The 19604-nt window shown below is 38.4% G+C and overlaps 2 protein-coding genes across 3 annotated transcripts; one reads left to right on the top strand and one right to left on the bottom strand.

Moving 5' to 3' along the window:
• Positions 1-2859: 2859 nt before the first annotated feature.
• LOC131316365 (protein CANDIDATE G-PROTEIN COUPLED RECEPTOR 7-like) lies at positions 2860-4652 on the bottom strand. The gene has a single exon (XM_058345700.1). It carries the CDS (start codon positions 4395-4397, stop codon positions 3072-3074), a length of 1326 nt encoding a protein of 441 aa, XP_058201683.1. The 5' UTR covers positions 4398-4652; the 3' UTR covers positions 2860-3071.
• Positions 4653-14277: 9625 nt separating this feature from the next.
• On the top strand, positions 14278-19283 carry LOC131316315 (probable lysophospholipase BODYGUARD 3). 2 transcript variants are annotated; one of them, XR_009197070.1, is made up of 4 exons: positions 14278-15378; positions 16013-16341; positions 16470-18053; positions 18295-19283. XR_009197070.1 is itself a non-coding variant. In XM_058345637.1 (4 exons), exons 1-4 carry the CDS (start codon positions 14796-14798, stop codon positions 18899-18901), a joined length of 1437 nt encoding a protein of 478 aa, XP_058201620.1. In that variant the 5' UTR covers positions 14278-14795; the 3' UTR covers positions 18902-19283. The 2 variants fall into 2 exon arrangements, 1 of the variants encoding a protein (XP_058201620.1); XM_058345637.1 differs by having other exon boundaries at positions 16470-16669; positions 18577-19283.
• Positions 19284-19604: the final 321 nt, after the last annotated feature.

Raw genomic sequence — 19604 nt, 5'->3', positions numbered from 1 at the left:
CTGCACTTCATCTTCTCCAACAGCGGACAAACTTAACCATCGGAGTGCCTTCCTAGTCATCACCGGCCGGTTAGGCACTAACGGTGGTTCTCTACCTTGCGCGCTTAGGTTTGAAGTTGGAGCTCAGGTCACATCCGAACCAAAAGCTCAACGGCGGGACTCATGCAGAACACAACCCCACAGTAATGACCAAGATACTACTTGCTATTTTGTAGCATACTCACCCTCGATTGTGATCACACAGCAAAACAAAAAATACACCTCTAGAAGTTTCCATATAACTTATAAAATTGAATAGAGAACCAAGAAATCTAGTACAGTCAAATGCCCACATTTGATACTGAAGCAAGAATGACACTGGACAATGAGTAAGAAATATCTACAATCTTCCTACATTTCTGTTTGTACCAAAAATTGACCGCCAATGTGAAAGTGCCACATCGCAAATTCTTGCCCGTGCTCCGCCGAGCATTTGATGAGTATAAGAGCCCAAGGGGAATTTTTAGTGGCAAACCCATGTTCTGGTGAAATGATAATCAAGTAGTTAATTTGTAACGGATCCCTTCCATGGGAAAGTGGACACATGGCAGTTCTTTGTGGAATTAGTCGTGCAGTGGGGCTTATGTTGTGCAATTCAAATTTGCAAATTGAGAGACGTGGGGTGGCGGTTACTGCTCGTGCAGGGGTTCAACTGCTATGGTTTTTACTCTATAAAAGCAAGGAACAGAGGAGGAAAAAAAAGGGTCCCCGACCACAACACCATCACTAGTTTATCGTTCAATTTCAATTTTCGTAGTCTAGTATTATTTCCTTTTCTGCAACTTCGTAGTTTTAACCTTTATTTCCTTAATGGAAATCCTTAGCATCTACCATTTCTACGGTGATCTTTATGCTTGAGCCCTTTGCTCGGTTTCCTTTTCCACATCGCTTGAGAAAATTTGAAGGTGGTGTTCCACTTTTGGAAAAAGTTCTTTTTTTCAAACGAAGGTAATTTCAAACTCAAATATAATAAAAATAAAAAATATTTTTTTAATTTTTTTTGCACCGTTTAAAAGATCTTAATGAAATTTATCAAACAAAATCCATATTAATTTTTTTTGAACTTGAAATTACTTTCTTTTTCAAAAAGTTCTTTTTTTAAGAAACCGGAACGCCCACGAAGTCCACTTCATTGTGGCAAAGAGACCCGCAATCTCTTGTTCGAAGTCATATTTTCGCGCACTCAAGTCAATTTTCACAACGGACCAACTGTGGTCCTGGCACACCCGCGGATTATCTCAATCACAAGACCACGGCGTTGTTTCGCTTTTTCGAGGGAAACAATATCCTAGATTTCCAAGACGGAAGTGAAATATTAACACAGCAGGCCTAAATACTTCAGAATATGAAAAATCTGCACAAGATTCTAGAAACTTCTAGGATCAAAGCAACAACCCACATTTTTATCGTTTTCCTCGTGCCAAATGAAGAAAGAAGATCAGACAAAACTGAAAATAACTCTAAAAAGTGAACAATAAGTACATTTACTTATATGTAACAAGACTCTTGCTAGTTTCCTAAGTACGCTTGTACGTAACAATGGTTTAGATACAAGTCCCAACATTTCTAACTAGAGCCACTGGACACAACAAGCATTTCATGTAATTCAACCTCACTGTTATTGTAAATCAGAAGCGTGCCCCTACTTTACATTTGATATAAAACCGCATTAAATAACTTAAAACAAATTTATATTTGCACATATCCTAGAGTCCTTGATATTTTAGACGAATATACATTCATGTACCCAACATGTACCTGCATCTATGCAGAACAATGCGACGAACACAATAGTTGAAGGAAAGTACACAAAATATTCAAATAAAATGGATCTGCACAAAAAAATGGCTTGAATTTATTTCGGATGTGGCCAAACCACACCAGGTTTGGATCTGGACTATTTTTATGTGAACTTTTATGTGAATTTTCCTACACTGCAACTTCTTTATTTCTATAGTTGTTTTTCCAATGCAGAACATGGAAACAAGCAGGGGCAACTGAGATATGGAGCATGCTCCGGACATCCTATAGTCACACCCTGGTTCAGTAGAAGAAAATATTGTTTTTTCATGGTTAGTCTAGTGCGGAAATATTTATCTTTTCAGAGTGAATGGCTCTTCCGAGTTCTGATTGTTACATTATGGGCAGGACAAGAGCTGTGATGGGCTAAATGTCGTCCATGGGTCTTATTTTGGTTCAGGCAAAGTTAGTGACTGTGGTTCCAGTGTAACATTATTCTATTAGGCCTATCCTTTGAAGTTACTATCCGCAGCCAAAAGCCCCCGTGTATCCCCAAAACTCCAGCCTGGCAAGCATTAATCAGCCCAACCTCCTATGCTAATCCTTTGCTTTCATTTACAAACAAAAACAATCGAGTAGTTCCTTGCTAAAACTTCCAGCAACCAAATCTATGCGATTTCTGCAGCTCGACACTTTCTTCAAAACAACCGTCATTCTCTTTCATCTTATAAACCCTTCAACTGCTACCTTTAGAAAAACAGTATTCTCTGTTTTCTAGAGTTAATCTTCACAATCTGGTGTTCTTTCTTAGTTAGGATATCAGCTATTAGCTGAACACCTGCAAAATTCCATGTTTCCAAGTACATACCATAAAATCTAGCCTCAACTCCTTCATTGCGACTCTCTCTCTCTCTCTCTCTCTCTCTCTCTCTATACTATAAGGCTGCCTCTACTCTTTTCAACTCTTCATCTCTAGCGGTCAGTGGTTTGGTGCTACCAAGAAGTTTTCTGTAATTCATGAGTGCATGAAGATCATTGAAAAGGTAAACATTATAGAAAGTGGGCGCAATAATATTGGTATTGGCACGTAAACAAGCTACTTGATTCACATAAGCATATGAAAAGGCTATGGAAGTATACTGCAGGCTCAAGTACAACATGCACAGGAAATCAACCATCTACCAAGATAATGTTAACATTCAAAAAGGCAAGCTTTGATGGCCTACACTAAAGGTTTGGCTTCTACCTCAACCCCGAATTTGACCACAAACTTGAGACCTCCGTGCAGTAAATCACAATTCAAACTCATCTTCGAGTTTCAACGCTTCAGCCGCAGCTTCCTCCTCTTCATCGTCAACGACAAAATACGGGTTATGAGCCTCAGGCTTGAACTTATAACCCGTATACACATAGAAAGCCAGCGTTGCCAATTCCCCGGCCACCACAGTGGTCCAAAGATACCTATACGACGTAATCGTCTCCAACGCATACACCACGACGCGCGTGAAATAAATATAGCAAATAACGAAAACATAGTACTGTCGGAACAGAGTCAGCTTCATCAAGTTCACAGCCGCCTTCCCATCTGTCCGCGCAGCCTCCCGCAAGTTCTTAATCGACCACACGATAGGGAACAAAACTGCGCAGCAGCAAAGAACATCAACCAACAAAAACACCTGCTTCCAAGTCACCCAATCCTGCCCGTACGGCCCCGACTCGTCAATCGCAACCTGAGCTATGTTAGCAACAACCTGAAGCGGTATCACAATCATCAAAACCTTCTTTTCCTTGTCCTGTAAATACGGCTTCAAGAACGACCACCCGGTCCCAATCAACACAATCAACGTAAACAAAGTAATCCCTTTCAGAAAACTGAATATATAAAACAAGACATCCCAACCGTGCGCACTACCTGTTCGCTTAATATACGACTTATCCTCAGCCTCACACAGAAGATTCAACGCTTTTAGCACCACAACAGCCAGCATAAAGAAATGGATACCGTACACAGTCAACCGCTTCTTATACAAAACATATATCCAAGCACCGGCCAAACAGAAATAGGTGAGCGAGAAGAGGAAGTAAACCCTGGGCAGAATGGTCCTACCGGCGGAGAGATAATCGCGGACGTCGGATTTGCCGTCGAGGTTGTACATGGCGGATCGGACGGCCATGGAGATCTTGAGGTGGGGGAGGCAGTTGGCGAAGACGAGGGAGTACTGGTCGGCGTCGTCGTGGAGGTAGAGGGAGTTGAAGCTGCGGGCGTCGTTTCGGAGGGAGTCGAAGGTGTAGACGGGCTTGACGAGGTTGGATCGGAGGGCGCAGGTGATCTCGCCGTCCTCGATTTGTTGGAGGACGTGGAGCCAGGAGTCGCGGGTGCAGAGGAAGAAGCCGAGCCCGGAGAGGTCGAGGTTGGCGTTGGGGTTGGAGAGGGAGATTTTGGTGACGTTGAGTTCGAGGCGGCCGCGGTGGGTGAAACCGAACTCGTCCAAGGGGATGATGGGGCGGTCGTCGGAGCGGATGTCGGAGAAACGGATCTCGGCCAAGGAGAGAGAGAATGTGAGGGAGAGGGCGATGAGGAGGAGGAGGAGGAGGAGGAGAGAGGAAGGGAACGCCATGGATGGGCAGATCTGGGATCGGGGAGAGAGAGAGAGAGATGTGAATTGTCTCTTTCTTGTTTTGGAAACCAGAGGAGTGATGAATGAAGCTAATAAATTGATGGATGAGAGAATGTGAGAGAGGAGAGTGAATTATTGGTGGAGTATGGTTGAAGCCTCGTCGGGAAGGCAGTTAAAGAGAGCTTTCCCTGGGAAGGAGGAAGATGAAGAGAGTGGATGAGTAATTTTTTAATCGTGATGGGTACACAAATTTGGTTAATGACGGTTGAGAGATGATCAGCCACATTCATTCATTCTACTATTGTATTGTACTTAAATGTTGTGTCCCGTTCGATGTACAAATTAATGATCGAACAAACTAATAAAAATGTATTTTCATTCGTTGTGTCATGCATCGAAATGAGACGCAATGTCAGTTGTCAAAATAATTTATCGGATGTGTGCAAGGACAAAAAACAAAAAACAAAAAATCCTGACCAATTAAGAAAAATTAAGAAGAAAAGGCCATAAAACATAAATACTAGTGAAACCCAAAATCCAACCAACTGCCATGTTCCCACTATCTCTCTTTCTCGAGAAATTTTCAGTGCCGGATACGGCTGACCTAGTGCCCGCTTAGCATCTAGATTGTTAATAGATTAATCTATTATCGTTGATACATTGTTTTTAATCCGGATCGTTCAAATATTTCGCTTTTGTTTGGTTTTGAGTTTTGAAAAATATTTTTGATGTAATAAATGAGGAGAGATAGATAGAGAAAGTTATTGAGAATCATATAAAGAGTAAATTTTTTTTCTTCTCAAAGATGGGAAAAGAACAAAGCGTCAATTTTAACGAATAGAAAAGAAAAAATTCTAGGAATTCAGAATCGGAGGAATAGAGGTTTTGGGGGGCTTCCCACGTCTGCATAGGGTACTGATTAATTTGCTTCATCATTTTTTTTTAGTTTGACGGTCAGGTGTTCAGTTTAAGCGCACTTCGACTATTCCCCTCTCAGATCCGCTCAAATGTAGGCAATTCACTTTCAGACTAGGGGATTAACAAGAGATTTTTCTTTGACGGTCTGGCTCCAAGAGGTTACAAATTTGAAATTCAAGATATCTAGATTTAGAGCTCACCTTTGTTACCCCGCTGTAGCTACCTCTTGAGGTTTATTTGCTTCAAATATCCGGCCATGTCAAAGAACCAAAATTTTCAACCTAAATGGTAAAGATAAATACGTTTTGAAATTCGATCAATTTTGACCTGGTTAATCTCCTCGACAAGCTTTCGAAAAGATGAACAACTCTGAATCATTAAAATTTAAAGCAGATCCGAAAATGATAGAAAATGACTATTTCAATGACTAGCTAGCTAGAGACGATCCTCGATCTCTTCTGGATCGACGCAAGACCTCCATTGAACTAGGTACTTTTTGATAATTTAATACTCCACTATAGTGGTACGTCCATTGTTTCCCTCTTTGTTAATTTTTAAGTTTTTGTGGCTAACTACTTTGAGTATCGTGGTGGATTGGTAAGTCACTCATCACTTGCTAATCAAAAAAGTAGTAATAAGGACAGAAATAGAAAAGTGGACATCCAAGCTCTAACAATATTTCGCTTCAACTTCATTTGTCAATGCTCCGTTAATGTTATTCGAAAACGGGTTTAAAGATTTCTCAATTTTGGTTCTGAGTGTATTTTCTAACACAAGCTAGCTTTCTGTTCAAGACCACCAAATATTCAAGACCCTTCCGTGTGAATAAAAAATTACTACGTTTATGAGTTTCTTTGATAGTTCAGAATCAAATCTCTGTAAATTCTGTTTTTTTAACATGGTTTGCTTGCTGTGATAGGCCCTAAAGCTTTGAAAGTAGTACTAGTCATGCTATATGTGTTTTCCAGATTTATTGCCAGGAATTGTGTGTGCGTGTTGCACATTTGCAAACTGAACATCCAAGGATATTTCTTATGAGGTTTCGAACGATATAAATTGTTACGTTGGCAGGATTGGGCACAGATCATGAGGAAATACAAGCTGATGCGCACCGCATCCAAGGTACGTACATTTAACTGGTTCCTACGTGTTAAGGATGGAAACGGATTCCTAGCTAGAGTAAGGGCTCACTTTCTTTCTGTGTTTTCTGGAAATAGGATTTGTTCTCATGGTTCTAATTGGTTGACTGAAAGTCTCACTTGCTTGTCTGATTTTGTCTTAATTTCAACACAATTGAGTTCAATCACCACCTGAGAATCATTGGTCCCAGCTACTTCACCGCCAATTTCTTGATTTTGGATATACGCATCTCTAAAAAGTCTCTAGTAGCAATTGCTAGAAGTGCTCGTTTGAACCTTGGAAAGACATGGAAGATGGAAGCAGCGACGGATCTGTATGCCACATGCCCAGACTTGAAACTAAAATAATTTTGTTACATTTTCTTTTATTTAGCATTTTTATCATCTAATTGTTGTATTATACTATGAGCACACACACATTACTTGGAACTAGAATGCAACTTCTTAGGAATGGCAACGGGGCGGGGCGGGGCGGGTTTTTGCATACCCCGACCCCGACCCGAAAATCATTACCCGCCCCGACCCCGACCGGGTTTTTTTGGGGTACCCCCGTCCCCGCCCCGATTGGGGAACGGGTTTACCCGCCCCGCCTTGTAAAAATTTAAAAAAAATGCAAAATAAGAATAAAAATTATCTAAAAAATAAAAGTTTTGAAATTATTTTTGTGTCTTTTGGTATCGCGGTTTTATCTAAACTTTTAATTGTAATCAATATTTTGGATACTTCATTCCATTTCTTTATGTGTAGGATTTATTATAAATTTTTGAAGAAAACTTTTTAGAAAATCCACTAAACACCAATAAATATCAATTTTTATTTCTTTTTAAAATTTGATTAGACTACTTGACAGTAAAGAGACATTGTTTTTTGGATTAATGCTACAAAAATTAAAGGACATATATATATAAGTATATATACATATATAAATAAATACATATACATATATATATACACACACGTCGGGTCGGGGTCAGGTAATTTCGGGGCGGGTTTAGGGGCGGGGTACTTTCGCCCCGAACCCTACCCGAACCCGGGCGGGTTTTGGAAATTATACCCCGACCCGACCCGACCCCCGAATATGGAGTGAAAAACCCGCCCCGTTCGGGGCGGGTTCGGGGCGGGGCGGGTACACTTGCCATCCCTGCAACTTCTTCATGATTACCACATTGTGCTTTATCTCTCTATTGTCTTGGGGTGGAAGAGTGATTAATATTATTGGGCCTGATGAGTCCTCCTCCTCCACCCAAGAGTCCAAACCACGAACATAATTTGAACTACTAGAATGCTGCTACGTACCCCTTATGCCTTTTGCTCACAGGGAATTTTGTAGCCCATGTTTTCTCACCGAGGATCTCTTGTCCGAGCCTAATCCAGATATGGGCCTGTCCCACCATTCGGAGCCGTAGATTTCGCAAATCAACGACTGAGATATGCAGAACACTTTTTGCTCCAAAATAATATCGTTTTGGCTCGGTACATCTCAACTGTTGATTTGCGAGATCAACGGCTCCGATGAGTGGGACAGGCCCCTGTCCGGATTGGGCTTGGACGGGGGATCTGGAGTCATGTTTTCTCATTTCTTCTAGAACTGAACACTTGTCCATAGCAATTAAGTCTTTGTAGTATTTAATTTTCGTTGAAATTCTTGTCCATAGCAGGTCACGGACGAGTAATTACTAAATGAATTTATTCTCTTGGGAAAAATAGCTAGATGAGGAGGATCTGAATCACGTGCCCTGCTGCGTATATGAAAGTTGAGGACAACATTTGAGCTACCATAATATTTGTCGGCAAAAGCGGAAAACATTGAATTTAATTAGAGCCGTTTAATTTGTTAGGGAGGTACGTATGAATCCTGTTTATGATGTGATTGCTACGTTACAGCACCTATGCATTTGAATTTACTTCATGACCTTTTTGTCAATAGATACCGATTTGTGCGGCACGAGATTCCCAGTCCGACCTCCTTCCAGACAGGGGTCTGTTCGACTCCCTTTCTGCCCCAAAAACGACGTTGTTTTGAGAAACAAGTACTCAGCACTCAGTCGTTGATTTGCGAGATCAATGGCCGAGAGGGGTTGCACAGGCCTCTGTTCGGAAGAGGGTCGGATAGGGGATACGGACTTGATTTGTGCATATGAGCGCAAGATGGGGAGAGGGAGGAGTTTGTGTTGCACTCACAACTGCAAACGAGTCGAAACTAGCTGAACTTTGGAATATTAAAATTTGTTTGTTAAGTTATTAGCGAACTCGAGCCCAAGCCCAATTTAAATTTGATGAGCCAAATTAGCTTAGGCTAGAGTTCAGCTCAAACATGGTAACAAGCCAAAAAAAAAATCCTATGTTTTATGTCTGCATATATACAAATCTAGAGCTAGCTGCAAATAAAATAAGTGAAAAAGTATACATATATAAGTTCATAAAACATGTAGAAATTTGTATGCATATATATACAAGTTTTAAAATCTTCATTATGCACAGTATAAGTTTCTACAAATGAAAGTTTATATGAGATGAGATCTAGATTGTTAAAGTCAAAATTTGGCGATCTGCTGTCCAAACGTGTTTTGGACCATTCAGATTTGTTGTCTCTCTCCCTTTACCCGACAATTCTCTCCCATTTTTCTCTTTCTAAAATCCGGACTTTCCAAAACACATTTGTACTGTTGTGATCGCCGATGGGGAACCATGTGTGCGGTACCCGTCCGACACCCAAATTTTTTTTTTTGGCAGCCTTTGGTTTTACCCACAAATATCAACAATTGTTATAAGCAATTTATCTGGCGCCATATAATTCGTACTTATTCTCTCTGTGCGAGTATTAATATCAAACGTCAAAGTGATAAAACCAATCACCATGATCATAAAATTAACTAAGTGACGCTATAAAATTAGCATATTAATTTCTTGATTTCCTTCTTCTTGGGTATTCCCGACTTCTTTGACTTGCCAGGCAAATACACTGCCATCTTTTAACTCTTCAATGTATTTTTTTTAAATTTTTTTTCGTGGTGAACTCTTCAGACTTCACTTCAATGTACTCCGTATTTGGGGACTCATTCCCCAGTTTCACCTCTCTCTCTCTCTCTCTCTCTCTCTCTCTCTCTCTTTCTCTGTGGTAGCTAGGCTGGTAACAACATGCAGCTATATAATGAGTTGTTTGCAGTTGATCGTAGTTAAGGAAAACCATATCCCGTTGGGGAATTAAGGCCATGCATGCATGCACTGAAGTCTGTCTGTAACCCGAGTATGCATGGCAATCCCTGTATGGCTCTGTTGCTCTAACAGCTCATCTTAATTTGCTTTCAATCAAAGCATTTTAATTCCCAATGCCGAAGGTTGACTTGATCTCTATTTGGAGTTTAATACTCATCACTCGTGTCAGAACCCCCTTCAAGGGTTGACCTCTGTTTCGCTGCTGGAAATTGCTCTGACAAAAACGAGGATGATTCTTTCATGCATGTCAAAAGTCAAAACCATAATTGTTTCATCAATGCTACTCTTCTTATTCATGACTACACTAATACTCTGGCCGGCATACTGTAACTTCCAGTTTTAAAAAAAGTTTGCTTAAGATTGCTTCTAGTTAATCATCATCAGTCATGGCATTGCAACTTTAATTAGAAGTTAATACTTCTAAATCTGATCAAATGGGACTAGACTTTGGTAATTAATTAACACCAGATGGTTCATTTCGAAATCTTTGATGCAGATTTCCGCGCTCTAATTATGGGAGTACTTAATACTTATGGGCATTAGGTGTGTCGGAGGGTTGCAGTACATCGATTTTCATTTAGAAATAAAACCAAAGCTCAATCAAAGATTGAAGTTCTAGATCTGATAAGATCTACCTGGGTGACGATCGAGCAGCTAGTCGTTTTGAGTTTAATCCACATGCAGAGCCCCAATCTTGTCATGTTAAGTTTCAGAACTTGTTTAGTCTCTCTTTGTCTACATCCAATGGCAGAACTAGTACTTTGATCTATGGATGCCACCGTGCCCAAACCTGAAAGTTTAAGCATGAAATGCTCCTTAACATGCAAAACTATTTAACATTCTAAATGGAAAAAAAAAACATTTTATTCAAATATTAGAAAATATATACACATATATAAGAAGATAAAGCAATTATTTTTCACATGCATCTTACGCAACTTAACTAAGATTTTGATCTAGTGGGAGCAATTATGTTCCTCTCTTGGTCCAATCCGACCCTATTGATTCGACCCGTCACAGCTTTAAGGAGATATATTGTATGCATGGATTTAGCTTCATGTTCATGTTGAGGGTCTAATCGTAGACCTTTTTAATGCTTGATGAAAATTGCTACTCCCCCCCCCTGACACACACCCCCGGCCCCACCACCCTTTTTCCCGGATTACCCTCTCTCTCTCTCTCTCCCTCCCTTTTCTTTCTTTCTACGTTTGCTTCTTTTCTTCTTTTTTTTTCCTTTTCTTTTCCAGTTTTTTTTTCATTTTTTTTCTTTCCGATTTGAATTTTTTTTTCTCTTTAATAATAGGTTCAAGTCTAATTCTAGGCTTTGTAAAGTAATTGAGAAAAAAAAAATGTTTCAATTGATCATGTTTATCCGACTGTTTTCTTTTTCTTTTTTTATCCTTTATAGATTAAAAAATATAGTTACGAAAATAAGTGTTTCAATTTTCAATCCGTTTGAACCAGTGCAAAGATGTTATTTTTCTGATCATTTCATCCTAAATGGTCGTAATAAATTTTTGGCTCCAAAGCCTTTCAATGAACACCCTAAGAGAGTCCTGAAACTAAATAATAAGTCTTACGGTGCTCGTTGAAAGGCCGTGAAGCAAAAAATTTATTAAGATTACAATTAGTGTTCGGGAACTAATTACGAAATGTATTTTGCAAACGACATACTAATTCAGAATACAAATGTTATATTTAAGATTACTTTTTTTTAACTATAGTACAATTTTATAAATTTGTTAACCATTATTTAGAATAGATCCTCTTAACTGATTCAGTAGTATGTTGCTTCAAATTACGTTTATACTCCATAGGATTGCAAATGGCTGGTTTCTATTTTTTTTAAAACTAAAACGGAAACGTTTTAGGGGCTACTGTGTCAATGGGGGCAGCAGAGCCCCCGGGTCCCCCATGCTTTTTAATTAATTTATTTATTTAATTACTTATATCTTATTTATTTAATTTCTATAAATACACCCTTTGTATATTTAAAAATATAATTCAAGAATTAAGTGTTTTTATTCTCAATTCAATTAAATCAGAGCAAATATCGTTTTTTTTATTATTTTATTTTAAATGGTCATAATGAATTTTTTGATTTAAGACTTTTCAACAAACACCCTAAGACTCATTATTTAGTTTCAAGACTCTCTTAGGGTGTCCATTGAAAGGCCTTAGAGCCAAAAATTTATTATGACCATTTAGGATGAAATGATCAGAAAAATAAAAACTTTGCACCGGTTCAAACGGATTGAAAATTGGAACACTTATTTTTGTAATTATATTTTTTAATCTATAAAGGATAAAAAAAAACAGTCTGATAAACATAATCAATTGAAACACTTTTTTTTTCTCAATTACTTTACAAAGTCTAGAATTAGACTTGAACGTATTATTAAAGAGAAAAAAAAATTCAAACCGGAAAGAAAGAAAATGAAATAAAATGAAAAAAAAAAAAACCAAACCGGAAAAAAAAAGAAAAGAATAAACCGTAAAGAAAGAAAGAAAAGGGAGAGAGAGAGAGAGAGAGGGGGGGAGGGGGGTAATCTGGGAAAGGGAGGTGGGGCCGGGGGTGGGTGTGTCAAGGGGGGGAATAGCAGTCCTCATGCTTGATTGATGCTGTTAATAATTAATGATGATGATTATTTTTATTTATTTATTTTCTCTCCGAATAGTTACTTATTTTTGCATCTTGATTAAGACAGAAAATATATAATAACGCTCCATTCTACTTAACTTTTTTTTTCTTTTTCGTTTTATGGGTTTTGTTTATCTTTTCGGATTGTTTTTTGTTAAATTCATGTCATATTTTTTGGATTAATTATCCATCTCGACGAGAGGAGTCTTAAACGTAAGAAATTATGACCAAAAACAAAAAAAAGTTCACTAAACACGAAAAAATACCAAACAACTATCTTTTTTTGTCTAAAGTGTCGCGTTTCAACATCGTTCACATTTTTATAGTAATTTTTTATTCTTCTTATCAACACGAATGATTAAAATCAAAAACTATGATAAAAAGCTCAACAAAAAATTACGAAAAATAAAAACACGTAGGAGGAAATTTTTTTAGACAAAAACGTCAAGAAGAATTAATGCACCTAAGGAGTAAGGAGGGCTACCAAACACACAAGCCTTGCATGATATGCGGGACTGTTACGCAGATGATTCAAATAGTAGTACCTTAATAAACATTTGGCATGTAGTGCAACTGCATGCAATAACTAAAGTTCAGAACATTAATACAGTAGCAAATTCGAAGATTCCATGATCAGAAAAACTTATTCACGGGCCTGTTACGGAGGCGCAATCTCGACCGTCCGTTTCGATTTTGGACGGTTCAAATTTTAATAAAATTTATCTTGAAAAGAGTTTAAAGTTTTATCAAAATCTGGACCGTCAAAAGCTGAGACGGCCGCATGAGATTTGAGCTGCTTTGTTCATAGAGGCTCCATGAATAAGTTTCTCCCTTCGATAATATGTTATAGTTGCACAAAATGATATTCGCTTTTTTAGTCCACGTTCATAATCAATGTCTTTAATCTTGCCTGGATGGCTGGATTTTAATCAGTCTGTTTGCACCCTAGCTTTTTTTAACCTCTTTTATTGCTTTTTTTCGCGTACAAAACTGTCCTTTAGCAGCTTAGCTTTTCATAAACTTTTCACATTTGAAGTATATATAGCATATCCTTGTTCCAAAAAAAAAAAAAAAAATTTGAAAAGTGCAAAATCATTTTTCCCTATTCATCATACATAATTAACTCAAAGAATTGCATGCCATCTCCTCACCAACATTTTTATGATCCATAGATATTTCTCAAATGATCAACCCGACTAAACTGGTGACCTCTGCATTTATAGGGGAGTCTAGGAGGCGGAGTCTGGTGAAGGGTTGGCTCCTAATATTAGGCCCCATGTGGCCCAGAGACAAACAGCAATAAATTCACGAGATTTCATCCACCTGTTCACTTTGAAAAAATTTCCCAAACATTTATTGGTAATGCTACTTTAGAGTACTTTAGGGTAACATGGGTTGTACTGTAATTCAAGGTCCCTATCTAGAGTTTTCGAACGATTAAACGAAAGACTCTTTCTGTCGGTTTTCAACAGTGTAAATTAACATCACAAGAATACAAAAAAAAGAGATTGATCCGTCCCGAAAACTAGCTTGTTTGGGTTATAAAACAAAAGGGGTGCGAAAATCAAATTACCGTTGAGAAGTTTAAAAGAAAAAACTTGTAGAGTATGTTTGGTGAAGTCTATGAAAGTAGAGATGGTCTTTTTCATGGAGGCTCCGTGAGCAATATCAGCAGTCTATTCGCGCAATTAATAGCTGAGATTCGTTTTCAATTATGACCGGTCACAATTAACGCTTCTCCGAAAAAGTTTTATTAATATCTTGACCGTCCAAAATAATTTTGGACGATCTCAATTGAATGCTATAAACACTTGTTTAAAACACTAAAGAAAGATTTTCTCACGAGAGTAATTCTGAAATAGGAATGTGTGGAGGAAAGAAAACTAGCTTGTTTTCGGCTGCATTCTGCTTGTGGGAAGGGGGAGATTTCCTTGTTTCTTTCCGCTGGAGGTTCAACTACCACCCAACCTTTTTCCCTTGGCCAACAAACCATCTTAATTCATTCAAGTGTACCCCTTGATTATTCTCCATCTAGGCCTCTCTCTCTCTCTCTCTCTCTCTCTCTCTCTCTCTCTCTATATATATATATATATATATGTATGTATGTATAGTAGTTGTTTTTAAGAGAAGAAAATCATACACGCATTCCTCAAATTCAACAAGGTTGTGCAAATGTGGGTTGTGTGAATGACCCAATTGCAGAAAACCTCCAACAACGACGACCCATTTTCTTCTGTTGGCCTTCTTGGCAAATCTCTCATATTTCCTAAATCACAAACACGACCGAAAAACACTACCAAGTGGCCTTACCTGTACCATGACATTTTCTGAGTCTTCAACAACAATAAAAAAGCCAAAATGTCTGGCAAATTAACACCACCTTCGTGAATCCCGCCCACCCTTTCCCTCTCTCTATATCTTTCCACCACCACTCCAAAGTCTTTTCTTGTGGGTCGGTGGTGGATTTTAAATTTTCTCGAGAAAATGTATGTTATGGGAAAATCCAAATCAGTTTTGATTGTGACAGGGAGAGCCATTAACGAGGTCTTGAGCTTCGTCATTTTCTCACTCCTGGACGTTCTTGATTTCATCCTCTGTTACGTATACAGAGTCGCTGATTTCTTCATCGAAGCCGAATGGAAGCCCTGTTACTGCTCTCCGGCCAAAGAAGCGATCACGAGCAGTGGAAACATTTTGGTCTCCGAACAAGGGGAGTCTAAGATCGTGTGCCTCAGCTCCAGCAGGTTGCAGCTGGAGGACATCTCGGACACCCTCTTCACTCGTCCGTCGTTGGTCTCAGAGGTGTCGAAATCTACGGTTAACGAGCTCAAGAGGTTGAAGCTGGAAGGCACCGTGATACAATCTTCTTGGGAGAAGATCAAGAGATCCGGGAAGGTCCGGTCGACGTTCACTGTTAACTCGACCATCGTCGAGATGCTACATGGCAGGATCAGAGGGGATCAGTCTCATCCCGTACCGAGGTGGTCCGATTGCGATTGCAAAACTTGCACTTCTTGGACCTCTTCTTCGAAAGAAACTCTATTCGTCCTTGCTGACGGAGCCAAAGGTAAAATGTTTAATTTGGTATTCCGCTGCTACCATACTCAACAATCATTCACCAGCACATCCACAAGATACATTTTTTGTTTTAAAAAAATAAAGCCTAGAAAACATGGTAACATAATATTTCTTAATACTATACTAACAGGCGATGTGAGAAAAGACAAAATTCTACGTAATCAGATATTGACTTTTCAGGGGCCATTCGGTTACATAAGTCAAGTGGCTAATTTTTTTGTCTTTATTTAATTTTTTTTCGTATTTGTTAGTTTTTCATTAATTTTTTGGAGATTATTGCATCATCATAACGAGAGGAATTTAAAAAGTAAAAACTTATGATCGAAATCAAAATTTTTTTAAATAAAAACGAAAATATTTGCTAATAAGCAAATTTATTAGCAAATATTTTCGTCTTTATTTAAAATTTTTTTGATTTCGATCATAATTTTTTATTTTTTAGATTCCTCTCTTCATGACGATGCAATAATTTTCAAAAAATTGACGAAAAATTAACAAATACGAAAAAAATTTAAATAATGACAAAAAAATAAGTCACCTTGTTTATTTAGCCGAATGGAGTATAATATCTAACGGCCAATTTCTCCAAATATTGAAAGTTTAAGTTGGGTTTGATTTGTCAGAGAACAAGCAAGAGGATGTGCTGTTCATTCACGGCTTCATCTCATCGTCTGCGTTTTGGACCGAGACCCTGTTCCCGAATTTCTCCAAATCTGCTAAATCAAAGTACCGGCTATTCGCGATCGATCTCTTAGGATTCGGGAGGAGTCCCAAGCCAACTGACTCACTTTACACGTTGAGGGAGCATTTGGAGATGATCGAACGCTCCGTTCTCGAGCCGAACAAAGTCAAATCGTTCCACATTGTCGCGCATTCGTTAGGTTGCATTCTGGCCCTAGCGCTCGCGGTCAAGTATCCGGGGTTGGTGAAATCGCTAACCTTGCTTGCACCGGTAAGTTGTTATCACTATAATTTCTCTAGATTTGTAAATCAATAACATGGGGAATTGTTTTCTTATTTTCATATGGGATTATGGTATGCTGAAGTTAATTTGTGTATAAAAAAAAAACAAAATGGCAGCCGTATTTTCCGGTACCGAAGGGTGAACAAGGCACGCAGTATTTGATGAGAAAGTTGGCGCCGAGGCGTGTGTGGCCGCTGATTGCGTTTGGGGCGTCCATGGCCGCTTGGTACGAGCACATTAGCCGGACCATTTGCTTCCTTATTTGCAAGAACCACCGCCTGTGGGGATTTCTCACCAAACTTATCACCAGAAACAGGTACGTACTAATAAATGCGACCACATGTTTCGTACTCTCTCTCTCACTAAATTACTCCAATCAATTCATCATTTTTCTTTCAATAGATTAACATTAGCGAATACTGCAAGGACACCAAGCTTGTCTGCAGTTTTCCGGGGAAAAGTTTAATTTTCTTTCGGAAAAGTTTTTTAAAACTTAAACCATTAGATGCAAAGATAAAAGGTTGTAAGTGAACCGCAGGAGCTCTCTGCAGTCCAGAGAATCCGCCTCCTTTTAATGTTAGTTAGTTACTACTCCCTCCGTCCTTTTTTTTGTGTCCAGTATTTTATTTTGGGCTGTCCCTTAATAAGTGTTCATTTTGTAAAGTTAGAGGGATAAAAGTTGGTGTATTGTCTATTTTATCCCTCAAAGTAGATTTTATTTTGAAAAGTTAGTGAGTAAAAGTGTAATGATGATGGGTAAGTAGGGAAAGTAGAGAAAAAAGTTGATGTGAAAGATGTAATGATGATGTCTTTTTAATAAGTTGGAGTTACAAAATAGGACATTTAAAAAGGGACGGAGGGAGTATATTACTGCAAGAAGTTTCAATTCTGCTCTATCGGTTTCGAAAGTAAACGCCACAACACTTAATTGGTGGTACACACTATGCGCTGATCACCCTTAAACCAATCTTAATAAAGTTTTGTACTTTGTACGAATTAAGATGGGCTCCACTTCCCTCCTGAGTATTACTAGTCCATGAATTGTCAGGCCAGGGATGTACCCTGTCCAACATGTCTATTCCATAGAGGTTTGTTCAGGAGAGAATTTGTACTGTAGTAGTTATGTACATGTAAATGGTGATCATAGTTCCTGGTTGGTTGTTTTTTTTTTTGAATATGGTTCCTGGTTGGTTGTTGAGTACAATGATAGAGGGTACTACATTCAAACCTAAGTCCCTCAACTATACCTGTTCATGTGCCCCCATCACCCTTTGTGTTGAAATGATCTTTAAGAAAATAATGCAGGCAAATTTTAGCACATTCTGTCTTATTTTCTCCGCTAAGATTGTAAACGGGTTGGGGATGGGCTAGGAGTTTGGTTTGTGAAGCTTGATTCGGTTTGATTTTCGCTTAATTGATTATTCAGGTTCGACCAAGACGAAAATAATAATTAGGTTCGACCAAGACGAAAATACTAAAAGTAATTTGTTATGTGTACCATAGCTAATAAATACTTGCTGCATCCCAACAATCGATTAATTTGTAACCCTTTCAGAAACTAGTGAGTAGTGAATGTACTACGGTACAAAATTGGAGAACCAAAATTTTATGACTTTTTTCTTGATTGCTCTTCGCATGTTGCGTGTTATGATTTGACCGATTTCTTTAACTCTAGGCTGCTAATAATACACTTAGGCTCCGTTCCGGAATCGAAAATAAGTTCTTATTTTTTAAGAAGACAATTTCAAGCTCAAAAATTATGGGTTAATTGAAATATAAAAATATGTAATATGGATCTTGTTTGGAAGATCTCGATGAGATCTTTTATACGATACAAAAAAAAATTGAAAAATTATTTTTCATTTACTTTATTTTTGAATTTGAAAATGTAAAATAAGCTGCTTATTTTTTAAGAAAGTTTCTGGAACGGGGCCTTATTAGTGGTGTTTTTGGCAACCAAAAAGGCTGTGTTGATCAGGGAGCATAGTCTAGTCTACTGTTGTTGAGACTTTTTCTTGAAAAAGATAGTGTCAAAATTTAATGTGGATTCTTAAATAGGCCTAGTATTGTCGTACACTTTTTCAGGATTTCTTGGTCAACAAATTTTCAAATTTCAAACCAAACGTAATAATTTCTTGTGGACAATGACTCCTATCTACTACTCTCTTACAATCCCTGCTATTTATTTAATGTTAGCTTCGGAAAAAAAAAAATCATTTTCAGGATCAGGACCTACTTGGTGGAAGGATTCTGTTGTCACACCCACAATGCCGCATGGCATACCCTACACAACATCTTATGTGGTACCGCCGGGAAAATCGACGGGTATTTGGACGTCGTTCGCAACCGTCTGAAATGCAGCGTCACCATATACCATGGCCGAGACGACGAACTCATCCCCGTGGAATGTAGCTACAATGTTAAATCGAGAATTCCTCGTGCCAAGGTTAAGGTGTTCGAGAAAAAAGATCATATTACCATTGTTGTGGGAAGACAGGAGGATTTTGCCAGAGAGCTGGAGGAAATCTGGAAGACTTCAAGCCTGTAATTAATTTACACCCCTTTTTTATCTGGACCATTGGAATGCCTAACGGACGGTTCTGATGGTTGCACAGCACAGTGTTGTGCACCCCCTGCACAACACCCACCCTGTTTATTTATATCCTATAGACAGAATATGTGAAGCGACAGCAAACCACCATAAAGTCTTATCCAACCAAAATATGCATAGAGATAATATGGAAATTGGCTAGTTTTATGTCCTTTTTTCTTCATCAAGTTTGAAGCTTTTTAATTAGGCTTTTGTGAAATATTACCCATTATTGCTGTTGAGGTGTCAATGCTTCTTCACACATCCAAATGAATATTAAAATTATATATATGCTTTGGCCATGGAATATATGCACAATAAATTGCTGGTTTTTTAATCATTTTTAGCTCTCTCTCTCTCTCTCTCTCTCTCTCTCTCTCTCTCTCTCTCTCCAAACTCTCATACTCCTATATGACTGTATTGGCAATTTGCAACAGTTGGGAGGAAATGTTGTGCACACTCATGGACTGAATTTCAGACCAGAGTGATTGATTGGCTGGGCAGAAGTCGTACCACAAATGTGACACTCATAATTGACACTTTTTACCTCTTGTGACCTCTGCTTCTTCAGTGAAGGGCCAATATTCAACAAATAATTCACGTATGGTAAAATGAAAAGTAGTTGAAAGTCTTGCAAATAAATAAAATCCTAAATATTGCG

This window comes from Rhododendron vialii, chromosome 2a, assembly GCF_030253575.1.
Source record: "Rhododendron vialii isolate Sample 1 chromosome 2a, ASM3025357v1".
Taxonomy (NCBI): Eukaryota; Viridiplantae; Streptophyta; class Magnoliopsida; order Ericales; family Ericaceae; genus Rhododendron; species Rhododendron vialii.
This window is presented reverse-complemented; position numbering and strand designations above follow the sequence as displayed.

Bases quoted from the DNA above. Each gene is read 5' to 3' on its own strand.
- LOC131316365 (XM_058345700.1), bottom strand. From the start codon at position 4,397: ATGGCGTTCCCTTCCTCTCTCCTCCTCCTCCTCCTCCTCCTCATCGCC.
- LOC131316315 (XM_058345637.1), top strand. From the start codon at position 14,796: ATGTATGTTATGGGAAAATCCAAATCAGTTTTGATTGTGACAGGGAGA. The intron at 16,342-16,469 runs GTAAGTTGTTAT...ACAAAATGGCAG, and splicing joins CGCTAACCTTGCTTGCACCG to CCGTATTTTCCGGTACCGAA. The intron at 16,670-18,576 runs GTACGTACTAAT...AATCATTTTCAG, and splicing joins AAACTTATCACCAGAAACAG to GATCAGGACCTACTTGGTGG.